Raw genomic sequence first — 16,102 nt, 5'->3', positions numbered from 1 at the left:
GGGAGCGAGCTGCCGTGCTTGGCTCCCTGTCAGCTGCGATGGTACCTGGGTGCTCCATCATCTCTAGGAGTTTTGGGATAGGAGCCTGGGGGTGTTCAGGGGGGTTGCCAGAGGGACCATGGCAGTGGCTGTGCCTCGGGGGGTCCCGCTCCCATCAGCACCAAAGCAACAGCAGACAGCTCAAGGAAGGGACTCGGTGATTATACTCTAAGATAGGGTTTTTGGAGGGTTTAGTGGGAATAAAACTGGCAAAGGAAGTGGGAAACCACCTGTATCCCTCACTTGGTGCCTTGGAAAAGACCTGCAGGTGTTTTCAGTTGCCTCTAATTGCAGACTGGTGCCTGGTTGCTGCACGAGAAGAGCCACAGGGTCGAGCTGACATCCAACAGGAAAATCCCTATGGACATATTTGGGATGCTCCTCACAGCTTCCATCCCTCCCAGGAGACTGAGCCAGTCCTTGTGCCCTCTTTGTGCCTCAGTTTCCCCATGGCAGGACAAGAAAAGGCCATGCCTGGCCACTCCCTGCCTTTAGGGAATGTCCTTGGGGACCATCACACTGATCCCACCCGGTCCTGCTGCCCACGTGGGCTCACCCCCATTGCCTGCATCCAGTCCCCAAAAACTGCCTGGTGATTGCAGGGCAATTAACTGCAGCGTGATTACAAGCAGGATGCTTAATGAGGTTAAACCACTACCTGGGACTTCCTGAGTTCTTAATTACTCACTCTTTAATTGCTGCTCTCAAGTACATTAATATAAATGACTGTCTTGAACAGAAAAAAAGAGATGTGATCAGTGCGATTTGGATGCTTCAGGGATATGGCCCTTTCCCAGGGCTCAGATCGTGTTCCATATCCTCCACTACCCAACAGCAGGGATTACACCCATCAAAACCCCACTTTTCTGCCAAAAGTATCAGGTGCTGGAGGGGAGGGGGAGGTCGGAGTCTCCTGTGCAGCCCCCCTGAGCATGTCTTTGCTCGGCAGCGTCGTGTTTCCGCTGCCTGGTGGATGTGGTGCCTGTGAAAAACGAGGAAGGCGTCGTCATCATGTTCATCCTCAACTTCGAGGACCTGGCGCAGCTGATCGCCAAGAGCACCGGGCGGAGCCTGCACCAGCGGCTGTCGCACAGCTGGAACAAAGGTGCGTGTGCGGGCGGTGGGGCCGGGAGCGCAGCGCAGCACCCTCCTCCCATGGTTTGCTTGGGAGCACCTGGGGACTGGAGGATGCATCTGTGTCCGGGCAGGATCCTGCACTGGAAGATGTTTGTGGTTTTGCACGGCCGCAGCTCTGCCTGCCCAGGTACTGGTCCAGCCGAACCCCTGCTGGACGAGAGAAGGCTGCTTGAGCCAGCTGTGCTCCCCTTGCCTTCACAGCTGCCCGCATACTCTTCCCAAAATCCCAGAGACCTGGGGAACGGGGCTGGGAGCTGACCCTCTGCATGGGATGGTGCATTTTGGAGAGGAGGTCTCCCTGGAAGTGGAGCTGTGGAGTCCCCTCCGTGAACCGCCCCGCATTGCTGGATCTTTTCCATATTTAACACTGGCTTGGGCTGGAGGTGCTGGTGTGGGGCAGGACCTGTGTGCGGGGTCACCAGGAGGGCCAGGGGACATTTGGTGTCACCAACAGCAGGGCTGTGCTGTGGGGGTGTCACTGCAGGCCAATGGCACAAGGATGGCTGCACTGTGACAGCTCAGCCTACCCCAGCTTCAGGCTATTCCCTGCTCTCCTAGGCTCATTGTAGGGTTTTGGAGACAGTGGAAAATTCAAATTCCCTTTTTTGGGAAGACTGGATCAAAGGGAAGCTGTAGTGAGGCTCTTGAGGGGATGTGGATATTCAGGGATGCAGATGTTGGAGCTGACAAAGAGCTGTGATTTCTAAATCTCCTCCTTCCATACAGCCCTCAGTGCTGGTCACCTCTAGTTGAGTCAGGGAAATAATCCCACCTCTGCCTTCATGATGGCATTCCCTAGGGGTGCTGTTGGGAGGCTTTGGGCAGGCCTCAAAATAAAGCTGTGGGAGCAACATGGGTCTGGCCCTCTTTGGCACACGGGGTGGCACAGCAGGACCAGGATCAGAGCCAGGGCCACATCAGGGAGCCACGGGGACAACTGCCCATGGAACTGGCGTGTGTGAGTCTCTGTGCATTCCCGTCGGTGCAGGTCTATATCCAGGAGCCATCCAGGTGTCTGTGTGTGGCAGCAGGTACCAGCAGAGTTTTGTATGGGTTTACACGTGCTCAGGCCAGACCTGCACACAGGGGGCTCATGGATGTGTGAGTGTGAATGAACAGATAACTGTGCACGTGTTTGTAGGTCTGTGAAGCGATGGGATTCATATTTTTGAAGGATTGCTTTAGTACCAGCTACCCTCTATGCATGACTTGCTGAGGAAATCCTAAATTCCAGCACCGGTGTTGCTTTCCAGCCCACCAGTTCTCAGAATATCTCAACATATGATGCACCCCTATCCCATCCCACCAAAGACACCTTTGGCAGAAGGCACCCAAATCAAGAGTACCTGCACTTCCCTGCATGTTGGGTGTTGTGTTGTGCATCCCAAGGGATGCTGTGTTTCTTGGGTTTCCCACTCTGGTGACAGGGGGTGTGGAAAGGCCAGAGCTGCTGGTGCCCATCCAGATCTCATGCACAGGTTTTCTGAGTCTTTTGTTGCATAGCCACAGGTGGCTGCGCTGCTGGTCGCCAGCTCTTTGGTGTGCAGGGAAAGTTGGATGCTTGCTTCTTCCAGCTGAAAAGCTGCCCTAGGCAGTGGGGATGGGGTGAGCAGAGGGAGCCCATGCGGTGCCCCAAGGGCAGGGGCATTTCTGGGCAGGCTGGGACCCTGCCCAAGCAGCGTGGTGATGTTTTGGGGCTGGATGAGGGAAGATAATCTTGCCAAAACCAAAGAGCTCCTTAATGTGCTGCTTTTTCCCAGGGGACGGGACAATGTCTTTGTGGAGCTCATGCCACATCCCAGGCACCCCAGGATTTAGGCCACCTTTCGAGCAGTTAGAGAGCAGAGTTGGTGCTGCTGGATGAGCTCCAGGACTGACCCAGGCCCTGAGGGTGTGAATCTAGCTGCTCACAGAAACTCTGCTGTAGCAAGTGACCATGGTCTCCTCTGGAAGAGGACCAGTGACTTTGCATGGAGTGTCACAGCCAGGGGCATTGGGCCCTCTCCAGATCTGGGCTCTTCCTCTCCTGCAGCTCTCTCCCAGCTCCTAGGAGCCCTGGCTGCCCTTGTCCCAGCCCCAGCCCCCCATGAGGTGGTCTCCTGGTCCCCTGTGATGGCAGAAATGGATCCTGTTTGTGTTGTTCATATTCCCTCATTGAAAAAGTCAAAACAAATCCAGGAACAAAATTGTTAGAACTGCTTTTCTTTCTATGCCCTTCTAAATTATCACCTCTATTGTGTGGTGTTTTTTTCCCTGAAGTTCCACCAAGGAGATTTAGAGGCTCTATTTCCTCCGGGACCAAATCCCTTAATTGGCTTTAACCTCTTTAATTGGCTTAGGGATGCTGTGCACCTTTCCCATCTCACATCCACAGTTGTAGGGAACTCTTATCCAGCTCAGAGGAGCTTGCTGCCAGGTCAGGGTCTGCCTTGAGCACACGGCACTGTGATGGCATGGGAATAGCAATGCTTTGGAGGAGAAAGGGCCACACAGCATGTGCATCCCCCAAAGCCACCCAAAATTCTCCTTAGCCTCTCCCTTGTCCCACCTCACTCCAGCCATCGCATGCAGCTAGGTCACATCTTTCTCTCTTGTGTTTTGTTTTTCTTTTTAACAAGGTGAAGGTAGGAGTTTGAAGTTTAGTCTCCCGTCCCTGCGGCGACTCAAAATCCAGCGGAAATCTCTGCCCACCAGTGAGTTTGATGGAGTAGCCATTGACTATGGAAAGGTAACCGTAGCCTTTGTCTGATATCAGCCCACACCTCAGGCCAGGTCCCAGCGCTCTTCCTCGCTGTCCCCACCCCACTCCCCGTGGCTGCTGTGCTCGGGCCATCTCCAGCGGCAGGGCCGCGGCGCGGGCTCAGCGCCGGGCGCCGCCCCGCCGGGCCGGCAGCGAGCGCGGTGCTTTGGGCTGGAGCTCGACCCTGCTGCTCTGCACATTCCGTGGCTCGTGGGGGGAGCGGGCGACGTGCCAAAGCGGGCAGGAAGGGCTGGCTCCATACTCCAAGTGGTCCAGGATGGTGGAGCTCCAGAAGTTGTCCCCATCGCAAGGAGGGGACCTGCTGGTGGCTGTAGGGGCATGGATCAGGTGTTCTCTGAGCAAGGACTGGCAGGCTCATTTCCCCATGTTTTCCTGGCAGGGCCCAGGCAGCACAGACAGGTCCAGCTTCTCAGCCCTCCAGCAAAGATTGTACTTTGATGATGGAAGGTGATGCTGCCAACAACCTTGAAAAACTGTTGGTGGGGCCTGTTTAGAGATTGCTGTTCTTGGTGGCTTCCTGACTGTCAGCAGTGCTCAGGGTACCTCCAGTCAAAGACCTGTGTTGTTTTCTGAAGTGCTGCAGCTCAAGGCTGTGAGCAGGAGGCTTTTGCTCTGCTAAGGCATCCCCAGGTGCCAGGGTCTTGCTGTGCTGGGTGTATCCAGGCAGCCTGGATAAATCTGCTTCCCCAAATCATAGATATAATGAGATGGAAGGTGCCTGTCTTCTCAGAGGTTGTGCTTATGGTAGGTTGAAGATGTGTGTAGGATTATCAGATGCTTTAGGTACATCATTCCCATAGGCACTGCTAAAAGCTCTGGGTACCCCGAGGCTGGAGCTGCACAGGGCACTGCAGTGTCTCAGGGCACACATGGAGAATGCACACTGAGGACAGCCTGATGATCCACCATTTGCTGGAGCTTGGTCAAGTGGGCAGAGCCCAGAGATGCAGGGCCAGCCAGCAGCCAGCCTCTCTGGGCACCCCATCCTAAAACCTGCCCTAAAGGGCCTTAGGGATGGTGAGAAGGGCCACAGTTCCTCCTGTGGGTATTACTGGAGGTGCACATTCTCATGGGTTTCTACTCCAGAAGGTGGTTGCTTTGCACACCCCATTGAAGAAATTAAAGTCTGGAAACTCTTCAGGTCTCCAGGGGAAAAGGTGTAGCCATGGTTTACTGCGGCTGTAGGAGAAGGAGGAGCAATATGGCCAAATTTGCAAACGCAGCAGCTCCTCCAGTGCTTCCTGGTGCAGAGCACATCCTCTCCCACAAGCACCAGCACAGGGCCTGGGCACTGACCCTTGGTGGTGGCCTGAGCTCTTGCAGCAGGGGAGGGAAGGGCAACCCCCGTGGTGGGACATTGGGACATCTCAGAAAAACGCATGGCACAGCAGGTACTCCAGGCAAGCTGTCACTAGGTCTCCTCTTCTCTGCTCTCACCTGCTTCCACCTGTGCAGCATCGCCTTGCAAACCTCCCCGTGGCCGCCCAGCCTCTGGCGGGAGCTGGTAGGAGGTAGGAGCTGCCAAGTCCCCAGGGACTCGGTCGCCCCACTCCGAAGCAAGTCCTGGTCCAGGCTGGAGATGACCTCAGGAGCTGCAGTGCTTCCCAGCCCTCTGCCTCTCCTCTTACCTACCCCGGCTCCCTCACCTTCCCCCACAGCACGCGGGGACTCCTTCTAATACAACGCTTTCTCCTGGCTGTCTTAAAGCCTGGTGGTGACTCCCTGATTTTGAGGGACTTGAAGACATCGCCCAAGGAGAACTGTATGCAGTCAGAGACCGAATCCCTCCTGGAAAAGGAGCGGAGGCCAAGCCTGGAGGCCGACCCCACCCTACAACACTCGTCCCCGAAACAAGAGCCTCCCGTGCTGGGCCCACGAGGGTCGTACCCCGCATGGGGTTTCTTTCGGTCTCGCCCTGGGGGCAGCTTCCACAGCCTCCGCAGGGTCTCCTCCTTGGACAACTTTGAGGCTGCGAGGTCTGAGTTCCAGAGAAAATTCAGGGAAAGGAGGGCAAACTCAGGTAGGGAAAACCCCGGAGCTGTCGGTTCTACTGCGGGAGTCAGGGTTCTGGCCATGGCCTCAGCACATCTCGGGGGGGAGGTCTCGGTCTCTTTTCCCTCTGCAAAGTGGAGATTACCTGGGTCTTCTCCCCAAATCCCACTGGTTTCCATGTGGTTCCCTGCATAGGCAGGTCTTGCTCTGTAGGTAGAGCCATCCATGGTTTGTGTGTGAGATGTGAGATGTGTGAGGTTGCGTTTGGCTGCCCCACACAAGGGCCATCCCAATGCCATCCCACCTTCCCTGGAGGGAGGGAAGGGGTCTGCAGGCATGTGCAGTGTGAGCTGTGTCTTGGAGGTGGGTGAGACACCAGTCAGGCCACTCTGAAGGGCTGGAGGGAATGATCCTTCACCATGCTGTCCATGTCCAGACCTCTGGTTCTCACAAGTGATGAGGACAAATCAGATGGAGATCAAGAAAGAGAAGCCTCTCAGCTGGGGATGACAGAGATCAATGGAATCTGGCTGTAAAAATGGGCTGGTGGTTCATGATCCTCCAATAGTCACAGGTTACAGACGCTCAGGAGGAGACACAATGTATTGGGAGGGAAGGGGCATGAGCAGGGAGAAGGGTGGCAGCAGGACAGCTGGGGCTAGCTGGGCACCTTCACAATGTCTTCAGACACCTCCTGCCCCCACCACCACTTGGGTCAATGTCAGAGTGCAAGGGTTAGAGGGGGTAAAATATTGAAAATACAACCCTGCCCTGTGTGTAGGAGATGGAAAGGTTGGTGCACACTGAGTACAGTGCCTGGGGATCTTCCTGGAGCTCTGCGTCTGGGCACAGGCTCCCACCCATAACAACACGTTGCCACAAGCCTGACCATGAAACGACCACCTATACAGACTCTTCCAGGCCTGCCCTGTGGTGACCCAGAGGCAGGTGCCCAGGGAGAAATATCAGGATCCACCCCCACTGCAGCTCTTCTTCTGGAGAAAGCTCTGACCTCCCTACCTGGGCCCAGGGGTAGACGATGCATCCGAGTGGGAATGTCATCCAAATCCTGGTTCACTTTGGTCACCAAAAACCAGCACAGCAGTTCAGGAGCTATGTTTGTCAGGCTCAAGCATGCGAGGGTGGAGGAAAACGACCTCTCTGTTTTCACGCCAGTTTTGGCATGTCTCCCTGGTGAATCTCAGTGGGTTGGTCCCCAACCCACTGCGGTGGTCAGGGGTAGCAAAGGACACTGAGTGTCTCTGTGTTTTGGCAGCTGCTCTGAGCCTCCTGCAGGAGGTGTAATAGTGAAAAGATGGGTGATGTGTGGGAAAAACAGTCCTCTCTCAGGCATCCCAGGCTGGGCATCCCACATCTGAACCAGCCTGAAGAAGTCAAGCCTTTATGGCCAAGCAGAATTTGGCACCTTTTGGTGGCACCTTGCGGTGGTCTCCAGCTCCTGGAGGTCCCACACAAGGTCAGGGCTCTGGGGATCTGTTCCTGCTCATGCTGCCCTTCTCAGTGCTCCTCTCCATCCTCTTTCAGAGGCCTCCCATGTCAAACCCAACCCCCCAAACTCCACCTCGGACTCGGACCTCATGAAGTACCGGACCATCAGCCAGATCCCCCAGTTCACGCTCAACTTCGTGGAGTTCAACCTGGAGAAGCACCGCTCAGGCTCCACCACAGAGATTGAGATAATTGCTCCCCACAAGGTGATGGAGCGCACCCAGAATGTCACCGAGAAGGTCACACAGGTATGGGGGCCGTGAGATGCCACCAGGGCAGTGATGGGGTGCTGGGGGCTTTGGGAGGAGAGAAGCAGAGAGGGCAGTGACACCTGGAGATTCCATCCCAGGAAATGCCAGTATCCCTATGTTTGGTTACACCTTCCTCTGAATGGCTGAAATTCTCATTTTAGTCCCCTAAATGTGTATTTTTGGCAATTTGTGGCTGGGGAAACACCAGCATGAACTGCTTGTGATGGTGGCCTTGAAGGGGACATGCGTTTGCACGTTTGTGTGTGCATGTGGCTTCTTTTGTGGGGCGATCTGGCCACTGTTCCTGCCCCCAGTGCTGGCAATGGAGCCCCTGGGGCACCACTGGCCCCAGGTGCCCAGCCAAGGACCCGGCCTGGTGTCAGCACGCCGAGGGCCACAGGATCCCCTGGGAGACAGCAGGTGGCACTGCACTGTCACTGCAGGGGACACTTCGGCACTGTCACCCACAGGGCCCGGAATAGAACTTCCCATGGGGATTTCAGTGTGCGTGAAAGATGCTGATGTATCCTGCAGTAACGAGTAACGAGCTCTTCTAGCTGTGGGGAAACTGAGGCACCGGAGAGCCTCAATGTAGGAAACACATCTAAGGGCACCTCCCATTGTTGCAGCAGCAGCCCAGTGCAAATGCACTGAATGAAAATGGAGCCATCTAAGCCCAGAAAAGCCTCCAGGCTTGGCAATTTGCTCCATCAAGAGTGGGGTGCTATGCAGGATTCTCCTTCTGTCTCGGTGCCAGCAAACCTTTAACTTCACAGCCTCCGTGCACAGAAGATGGGCTCCCCACTTCACACATCATGGAACAGTTCTTAGGTTTTGCCCCTGGCTGTCCCCTTCATTGGTCCCTGTAATCTGGAAGTGACTGCAGTGACCCAGGATTAGCCCCGAACTCCCCGGTGGGGCAGTGAGCAGCCCCCACGCCGCGTCCCCATCACAAGGAGCACGCCAGGAGTGAGGGTCACACTGGGTGGCTGTCACAGTGGTGCTGGCCACGCAGTGTGGGGTCAGTAGCTGCTTGTGGAGCGATGAGGGAGCCGGCGGGTGGTGGCTGCAAGGCCCTGCAGTGCAGCACCCACAGAGGTCAATCTTCACTTTCAGTCTCAGGGTGGGATGGGATGCGGGGGACAGGACAGGACGGGCCTCTCCTCCCTGCCCTCTCAGGGAGGACCTGCCTGTCCTCACCTCAATGTCCCCCACTCCTCCTGCCCAAGCCACAGCTCCCTGCTCCTGGCTGTTAAATAATTCATGGTGAGGCAGAGACGGTGGCGAGACACGCCATCTAAAAATACCAGCGGGTGGGCAGGATGGAGACAGGCTCTTTGGGATGGTCTGGCCCTGCACTGAGCTGGCACGGAGGGCAGGCCACAAGTGCAGTGAAGGTCCCAGGCTCAGCCTCCCGGGGCTGCGGCTCTGCAGCACCGCTGCAGGCACGTGGGGATGTGTGGGGTCCTGTCTGCAGGTGGCACGTGTCCCAGGCCCTGGGACAGGGATGGGGGCTGAGCTGTGCCGGGATATGTGCTGGGAGTGATGCTGGGTCACCGCCAGCCTGCAGCCAGCACCATGGGCCTGAACCTGCCCAGCCTCTCGTGTTTGAGGCTCTCCTGGTGGTTCTGGAGTGGGCCCCACCTCAGGTCAGTCCCCTTATCCCCAGCACCAGGCAAGGGACACTGGGGTACAGCTGGGAAGGTGATGGGTGCTGGGCACCACAGGGCATGAGCAATGGCCTGGGTTAGCCAGGGTCACAGGAGCCCCCCACAGCCCACACACACCCTGCTCCCTCCTCCTTCTCCCTTCTACACTCCCTTGCTCACTGCCAGCACCCAGCACCCCACGCCATGTGCCTGTGGCTGAAGTGCAGGAGGAAGGGGACAAAGGGAAGGGGCAACCAGGAGGATCACCATGGGGAACACTGTCACCTTCAGACACTCCCAGGGCCACCCAAGGGTGACCTTCCTATCCCTTAGGGGCAGAGAGAAACAAGGCTGCAGCTGCTCCCTAGGTCTGTGTTGGTTTGGATGCTTTTCTGGAAGTTGTTTCTTTACCATTTTCTGCCTCAGATCTTTGAGACTGTGGGTTTTTTATTTATTCCTGCCTGGAAAGCAAGAGTGCTTAACCTGTTATTGCTGCTGCCACAAGAGCTAGGTGCCAAGAACAGGGACAAGGGGCAGGGCAGGTTCCCAGCATAGGGAACAGTATTTGGTGTCCTGAATTCAGAACTGGCCCCACAGAGCTGCCTCCAGCCAGGCAGAACAAGCATTCAGCTGCTGACGGTGGGAGCATTGCTGGTTTTCCCAGACACAAGGCGAAGGAGCCCACCTCAGGCCTTCCGGGTGCATCCTAGTTTTGGGATCCAGCGTTTTATCAGTGTTGCCTGGTTCCCTTCCCCACCGTCCCCAAGGGAGCCGGTCCCCAAGCCCAGCTGGTGCCTCATTCCCTCCGCAACGATTGCGTTTGGGTCACTTTTTCCAATCCCTCCCCTCTCCATCCTCCAACGACGTCGACGGCTCCCGCTGCTCCATTGGTGCTCCTGTCCCCACGGGGGCCCAGCATCGATCGGGTTTGATTAATCCGCGCTGGGCTCCCGAATGCCCTTCGCAGCCGCATGTCTCCCACCCGCCTGGCCGAGTGCCTGCGTGCCTGCGTGGGCAATGCCACGGCCCGAGCGCTGTGCCCGCCGTGCCGGACGCTGCCTGGGCCTGTGGGGCTGGGGGCCCCCATGGTGGACGCCCGGACTTCGAGGGTCAGCTGCCGCCTGGGGCGCCGGGCGAGCTGCAGGCAGGTAGGAGCAGGGGACACCTCTGGGGCTCGGGACCCTCCGCCATCCTGGGGCTCTGGGATGTGGGAGCGGCTGCCTGTTGTGGGATGGGGCTCCAGGGAAGGATCCACTTTGGATCTCAGCATCAGGAGCCCTTGGGAAACCCCTGAACAAGGCAGCTGTCAGGGCAGGAAGGATCAGACCCTTCCTCCAGATCTGTTGCCAGAGCCATGGTGATGCTCATCACTGTTGCTTTGGGATATGTGAATCCTCCTTTCTCCTCTCTTCTCTTTCCTCTCTCCTCTCCTTTGCAGCCTAGCAAAAAGCTCCCTTTTAGCTGTGGGGTCAGTGTCAGGAGAGAGAATTGAGGTGTCCCTCACCCTCCTCTGCAACTGGCACTGATGCCAGCACTACAGGAACACTGGGGGACAACAGAGCAGCAGGGGCAGGGAGGGGATCCAGCTGCCTCCAGCTCCAAACGAGCCCCTTCATGCCGCCACCCCTCAGCACCCAAAGCAGGGCAGCCACCCCTCCCATACCCAGTGTCTGGTGTTGTGCCCCCACAGTGGCTTTAGAGCCACCAGGAGCTGGCATTAGTCCTGGAGGGGGAGCTGGGCCAGGCCTGGATGTGTGGGGAAATCACGGGTTCAGTGGAGTGTCCCCATGAAAGCAGCGAGCTGTGGGGACACATGACAGCATGGGAGGGTGCTTGCACCAGCCTTGCTGCAGGTGGCCCAGGCTGTCCCTCTGCTTGGAGGACAAGCGTGCCAGAAGGACATCCAGGGGAAGGTACTTGCTATGGCCAGGAAAACCATGGTGCAAGGCCTGCAGGATGCCTAAAATGCTGTCACCTCAGGTGACACAGCCATGCGAGGGCATCTCCACGCTGCCCATCCTGTGTACCAGGGACACCCAGCAGCTCCCAAGCAGGTAGCACAGAGCTGAGGGTAGAAGGAGGCACAGCAGCAGGCGCTTTCTTCTCTGCTGGGTCAGAAGGCCATAAAGCAGGAAAGGAGCTGCCCCAAGGGTGCTGCGACCATCAGAGATAGACAAGGACTTTGGTGTCAGCCACAGTGGGAACTGGACAAACACATGCGGCCAACAAAGGTTGTGAAAAAGCTGTAGGAAACCATTGTGTGCTCCTCAATGCTCTCCCAGCACATGGAAGTCCCTTGCCTGGCTCCTGGCATTATCCAGCCTCTCTCCTGGTCTCGCATCCTTCTCACACCCCTCTCCTGGCAGGTGCTGTCCCTGGGCGCTGACGTCCTTCCCGAGTACAAGCTGCAGGCGCCGCGCATCCACCGATGGACCATCCTGCACTACAGCCCCTTCAAGGCCGTGTGGGACTGGCTCATCCTCCTGCTGGTCATCTACACAGCCGTCTTCACACCCTACTCAGCCGCCTTCCTGCTCAACGAGGAGCAGGTGGAGGAGAAGCGCTGGGACTGCAGCTACTCCTGTGACCCGCTCAACATCATTGACCTCATCGTGGACATCATGTTCATCGTGGACATTGTCATCAACTTCCGCACCACCTACGTCAACATCAACGACGAGGTGGTGAGCCACCCTGGCAAGATCACCATTCATTACTTCAAGGGGTGGTTCCTCATTGACATGGTGGCTGCCATCCCCTTTGACCTGCTCATCTTCCGCTCTGGCTCTGATGAGGTAAGAGCAGGGTCTGTCAAGACAGGAGGGGACATGAGGATGGATAGGGAGAGATGTATGAGAAAGAAAGAAAGGGATGTGGATGGTTTGATGTAAGTGGTGGATGGCTAAATCCATGGGGAGAGGAGTAGTTGGTCACAGGGTGGAGAAGGGTGTCTTTCCAGGTTTTTAAGCAGCTGGGACCTGGGATTTTGTTTTTTAGGGTCGGACAGTCCCTACTCTAAGTGTTAAGAGTGGATACACTCCCCCCTGTTGAGGCTGACCTGAAGAGCAAGATAGGGGCTCAGTTTAAGGGCTGACCCCACACTCCAGTGTGGGTGAATTTGGGGTGCATTACCAGCCAGACTCAAAACGTTGGCAGTGGGATAATCCTGTAGTTACTGTACTACCTGGAGGCTCCACACCTGGGAGTGAAAGGCAGCTCTTTTGGGAGCAATGGCTGGCAAGGCGAGGACCTGTCAGGAAACACGGGCTTGGCCTTGGCTCTTCTCACTTGCTCACCTCTAATCCCAGAGCTTGTTGCCTTTATGATCAGCAGAGGCAAACTGCTTTTCCTGTGCTGTGACTCATCTGACCTAGTTCAGAGGTCACCTCCAGGACAAGGTGATTCACACTCCAGAAATGCATTTTTATCCTTCAAAGGAAGAACAGCACAGCTGGGAACATGCCTTTGGAACATGCCATATTTATCCTTTGCTTGTCCCTGAGGCGTCTCACCTCTCCCCTGCAGACCACCACCCTCATTGGCCTCCTGAAGACGGCGCGGCTGCTGCGCCTGGTGCGCGTGGCGCGGAAGCTGGACCGCTACTCGGAGTACGGAGCAGCCGTGCTCTTCCTGCTCATGTGCACCTTCGCCCTCATCGCCCACTGGCTGGCCTGCATCTGGTACGCCATCGGCAACGTGGAGCGGCCCTACATGGAGCACAAGATCGGCTGGCTGGACAACCTGGGTGACCAGATCGGCAAGCGCTACAACGACAGCGACCTCTCCTCTGGGCCATCCATCAAGGATAAATATGTCACTGCCCTGTACTTCACCTTCAGCAGCCTCACCAGCGTGGGCTTTGGCAATGTCTCGCCCAACACCAACTCCGAGAAGATCTTCTCCATCTGTGTCATGCTCATTGGCTGTGAGTGCCTGCGCACATCCCACTCTTCCCATCCCTGCTTTGGAGGGTGCAGCATCTCCCCCTGCCTGTGCCTCTTCCACACAGACAAACAGTGATAGAAGTACATGTTTTCAGGTCCTGGTAGATATGGGTTTTGGGAATCTGCTGGTTCCAGGTCTTATGTAGCATCGACATGCATCATGCCCCGCTAAGTCCTGCCCTCTCATTTCAGCTCTGATGTACGCCAGTATCTTTGGCAACGTCTCAGCCATCATCCAGCGCCTCTACTCAGGCACAGCACGCTACCACACGCAGATGCTGCGAGTCAAGGAGTTCATCCGCTTCCACCAGATCCCCAACCCCCTGCGCCAGCGCCTGGAGGAGTATTTCCAGCATGCCTGGTCCTACACCAATGGCATCGACATGAACGCCGTGAGTACGGGCAGGCAGGCCCTGTGTCCTCACAGCACTTTGTCCTAAACAACACAGCATCTAGATCTGGGTCCACCCAAACATTGCCATCCTTTTGATCAGGATAGAGGCAGCAGACTTGGGAGGCTGGAGACAGACTCTATCCATACACCTCCTGCATTTCCACCTCCTACATCCCCCTTTCTCCTTCTTTCCTTTTTCTGCCCATTCCGTTACATCTACCCAGAGGTGATCCAGGATCATGAGCACATTTCTTGGCCAGGTTTGCTGGGGAGCTCAGAGTCCCTCTTGGCACTGAGCACTTTCAGGCTGGTGTCTGTTGGTGTCACAGGAGCAGAGCAGGTATCGATCCAGCTCCTCTCCACACCACCGGTTGCTAAGCAAAGTGCATCCTGCTCTCACAGCAGGGAAAGGAGGGCATTTAAATAAACCTCGATCCATTTTAATTAGAGCCCAGAGAGGCAGCTGTTTGTTAGCAAAGGGGGGATCAATGGCGGAGCTGTGCTGGAGAGGCGCCGTGTCTCCGAGCCTGGCAGGAGGGCTTGGGCCGACAGCGCCGGGGCTCCGTGGGGATGAGGACGTGGCTTGGCTGAGGTGCTCTGGGCTGGGGGCTGGACTCACAGACCTGGGATTCAGTGCACGGACGTGATGGCCCAGCCAGCAGCAAAGCAGAGGAATGAGAAAGGGAAAGGCAAGGAGAGGCATGAGACCTCATATTCCTGGTCTCCTGGGCAGGTTATCAGCCCACTCATTCCCAGATAATGCTCCTTCTTTTCCTTAAGATTTGATCCTGAGCAGCATCAGGACACAGATTTGTATGAATTCAGCACCTCCCTCTAAAGCTGCTGCTGCCACATGAAACAACTGGGCAGCATTTGCGGGATTGCTGCTGGGAGAGCTTTGGGTTAAACCTCTCAGGTGGAGGAGACACCCTTGGCTGGACATCAGTGGCAGTAACAAGAAGCAGTGCCATGGCACCCTACCAAGCACAGGTGCTCTTGGCTTCGTACAAACCCAGGGCACAAATCCCCCGGGAGAGCTGAGCTCGCAGCTCAGCCGTGCCGCCGCTCACACCAGTTCCTGCTGGCTGCTGCAGAGACACAGCGTGATCTCATCAATCACCCCACAGCCTGATCAATTCGTCCTGGTTTCCCATGCTAGCATGGGAGATCAGGTTGAAGCCAGGAATAAGTTGTGCTCACCAGCCCCAGCCTGGCTGTTCCAGATTTGGCCACCAGCGGGATGTGAGCAAAGAGGACAGCAAGGAGGACCCCAGGGCCATATGCTGCTCTCCAAAAAAAACCCAAACCCAGGTGGTTTTCACTTTGGCACTGTGAGTCATTGGTGGCAGCAGCTTTCTCCATATTGTGAGTTTTACCTTAATGTCACCTTCAGATTCAGCTTTTGTTCAACATGAAGTATTTGCACAGGTATATTTAGCTGTCAGTGCACACAACTGCCCTGTGCTGCTGTTTCTTGGCATTCAGGCAGATGCTGTTTAATTAAGGTTTTTGTGCTCTTTGTGCCAGTTTCTGCTCTCATTCATCCATGATTAGTGGGTGCAAAGATGAAAAAGAGGATATGCCACCAGTGGGTATAAATAGATTGGACTGGTTACTTTTATTTATTGCTTGGGAGTACTCTTGTCCCCAGCCACAAGCAGTAAAAGCCAGCAGCAGGTAGGCAGGAATCCACCAAGGGAAGATCAAAAGGTCAGAGAAATTATGGAATCACAGAATGGTTTAAGGTTGAAAGGGACCTCAAAGCTCAAACTGTTCCACTCCATGCTATGAGCAAGAACATCTTCCACTAGACCAGGTTGCTCCAAGCCCCATCCAGTCTGGCCTTGAACACTTCCAGGGATAGGAAAATGTCCCCACCTTTGGCTTTCCGGGCACACGGTCTCCCTGCTTGGCCCTCTTGTTTCCTGCTGAGTGTCAGACAACCTCTCAGGTCTGTCGCAGCATTCCCTCCCTGGGACAGTGGCCTGATGGCATCTCCCCCTGGCTCTCCACAGGTGCTGAAGGGCTTCCCTGACTGCCTGCAGGCCGACATCTGCCTGCACCTGAACCGCACGCTGCTGCAGAACTGCAAAGCGTTCCGCGGAGCCAGCAAAGGCTGCCTGCGCGCCCTGGCCATGAAGTTCAAGACGACTCATGCACCGCCCGGAGACACCCTGGTGCATTACGGAGATGTCCTCACCACGCTCTACTTCATCTCCCGGGGTTCCATTGAGATCCTTCGGGAAGACATCGTGGTGGCCATCCTAGGTGAAAAAGTCCTTCCTTTTGCAAGGGGTGGTGGGTGAGGGGCAAAGGGCGATGAGCAACGAGCAAAGGGTGGCAGGCGAGGGTAGAGAACTTCCCCACACACTGGGGAAGGGAAGGTTGCTCCTCAGCATCTGATGGGTCCCCGCGCCAGTGGACAG

General features: G+C 56.2%; 1 protein-coding gene across 1 annotated transcript in view; it reads left to right on the top strand.

Annotated features, from left to right (window-relative positions):
- The window catches only part of KCNH6 (potassium voltage-gated channel subfamily H member 6), a 31,416-nt gene that overhangs the window by 9,932 nt on the left and 5,382 nt on the right, over window positions 1-16,102 (top strand). The window contains exons 3-8 of the mRNA XM_021538557.2: window positions 989-1,144; window positions 7,475-7,686; window positions 11,705-12,133; window positions 12,864-13,263; window positions 13,475-13,674; window positions 15,692-15,944. Coding sequence (XP_021394232.2) covers window positions 989-1,144; window positions 7,475-7,686; window positions 11,705-12,133; window positions 12,864-13,263; window positions 13,475-13,674; window positions 15,692-15,944 — 1,650 coding nt within the window. The remainder of the gene's footprint in view (window positions 1-988; window positions 1,145-7,474; window positions 7,687-11,704; window positions 12,134-12,863; window positions 13,264-13,474; window positions 13,675-15,691; window positions 15,945-16,102) is intronic.

The sequence above is a fragment of the Lonchura striata genome, chromosome 25 (assembly GCF_046129695.1).
Source record: "Lonchura striata isolate bLonStr1 chromosome 25, bLonStr1.mat, whole genome shotgun sequence".
NCBI lineage: Eukaryota > Metazoa > Chordata > Aves > Passeriformes > Estrildidae > Lonchura > Lonchura striata.
The sequence above is the reverse complement of the archived record's forward strand: the minus strand, read 5'-3'. Positions and strand labels throughout refer to the sequence as shown.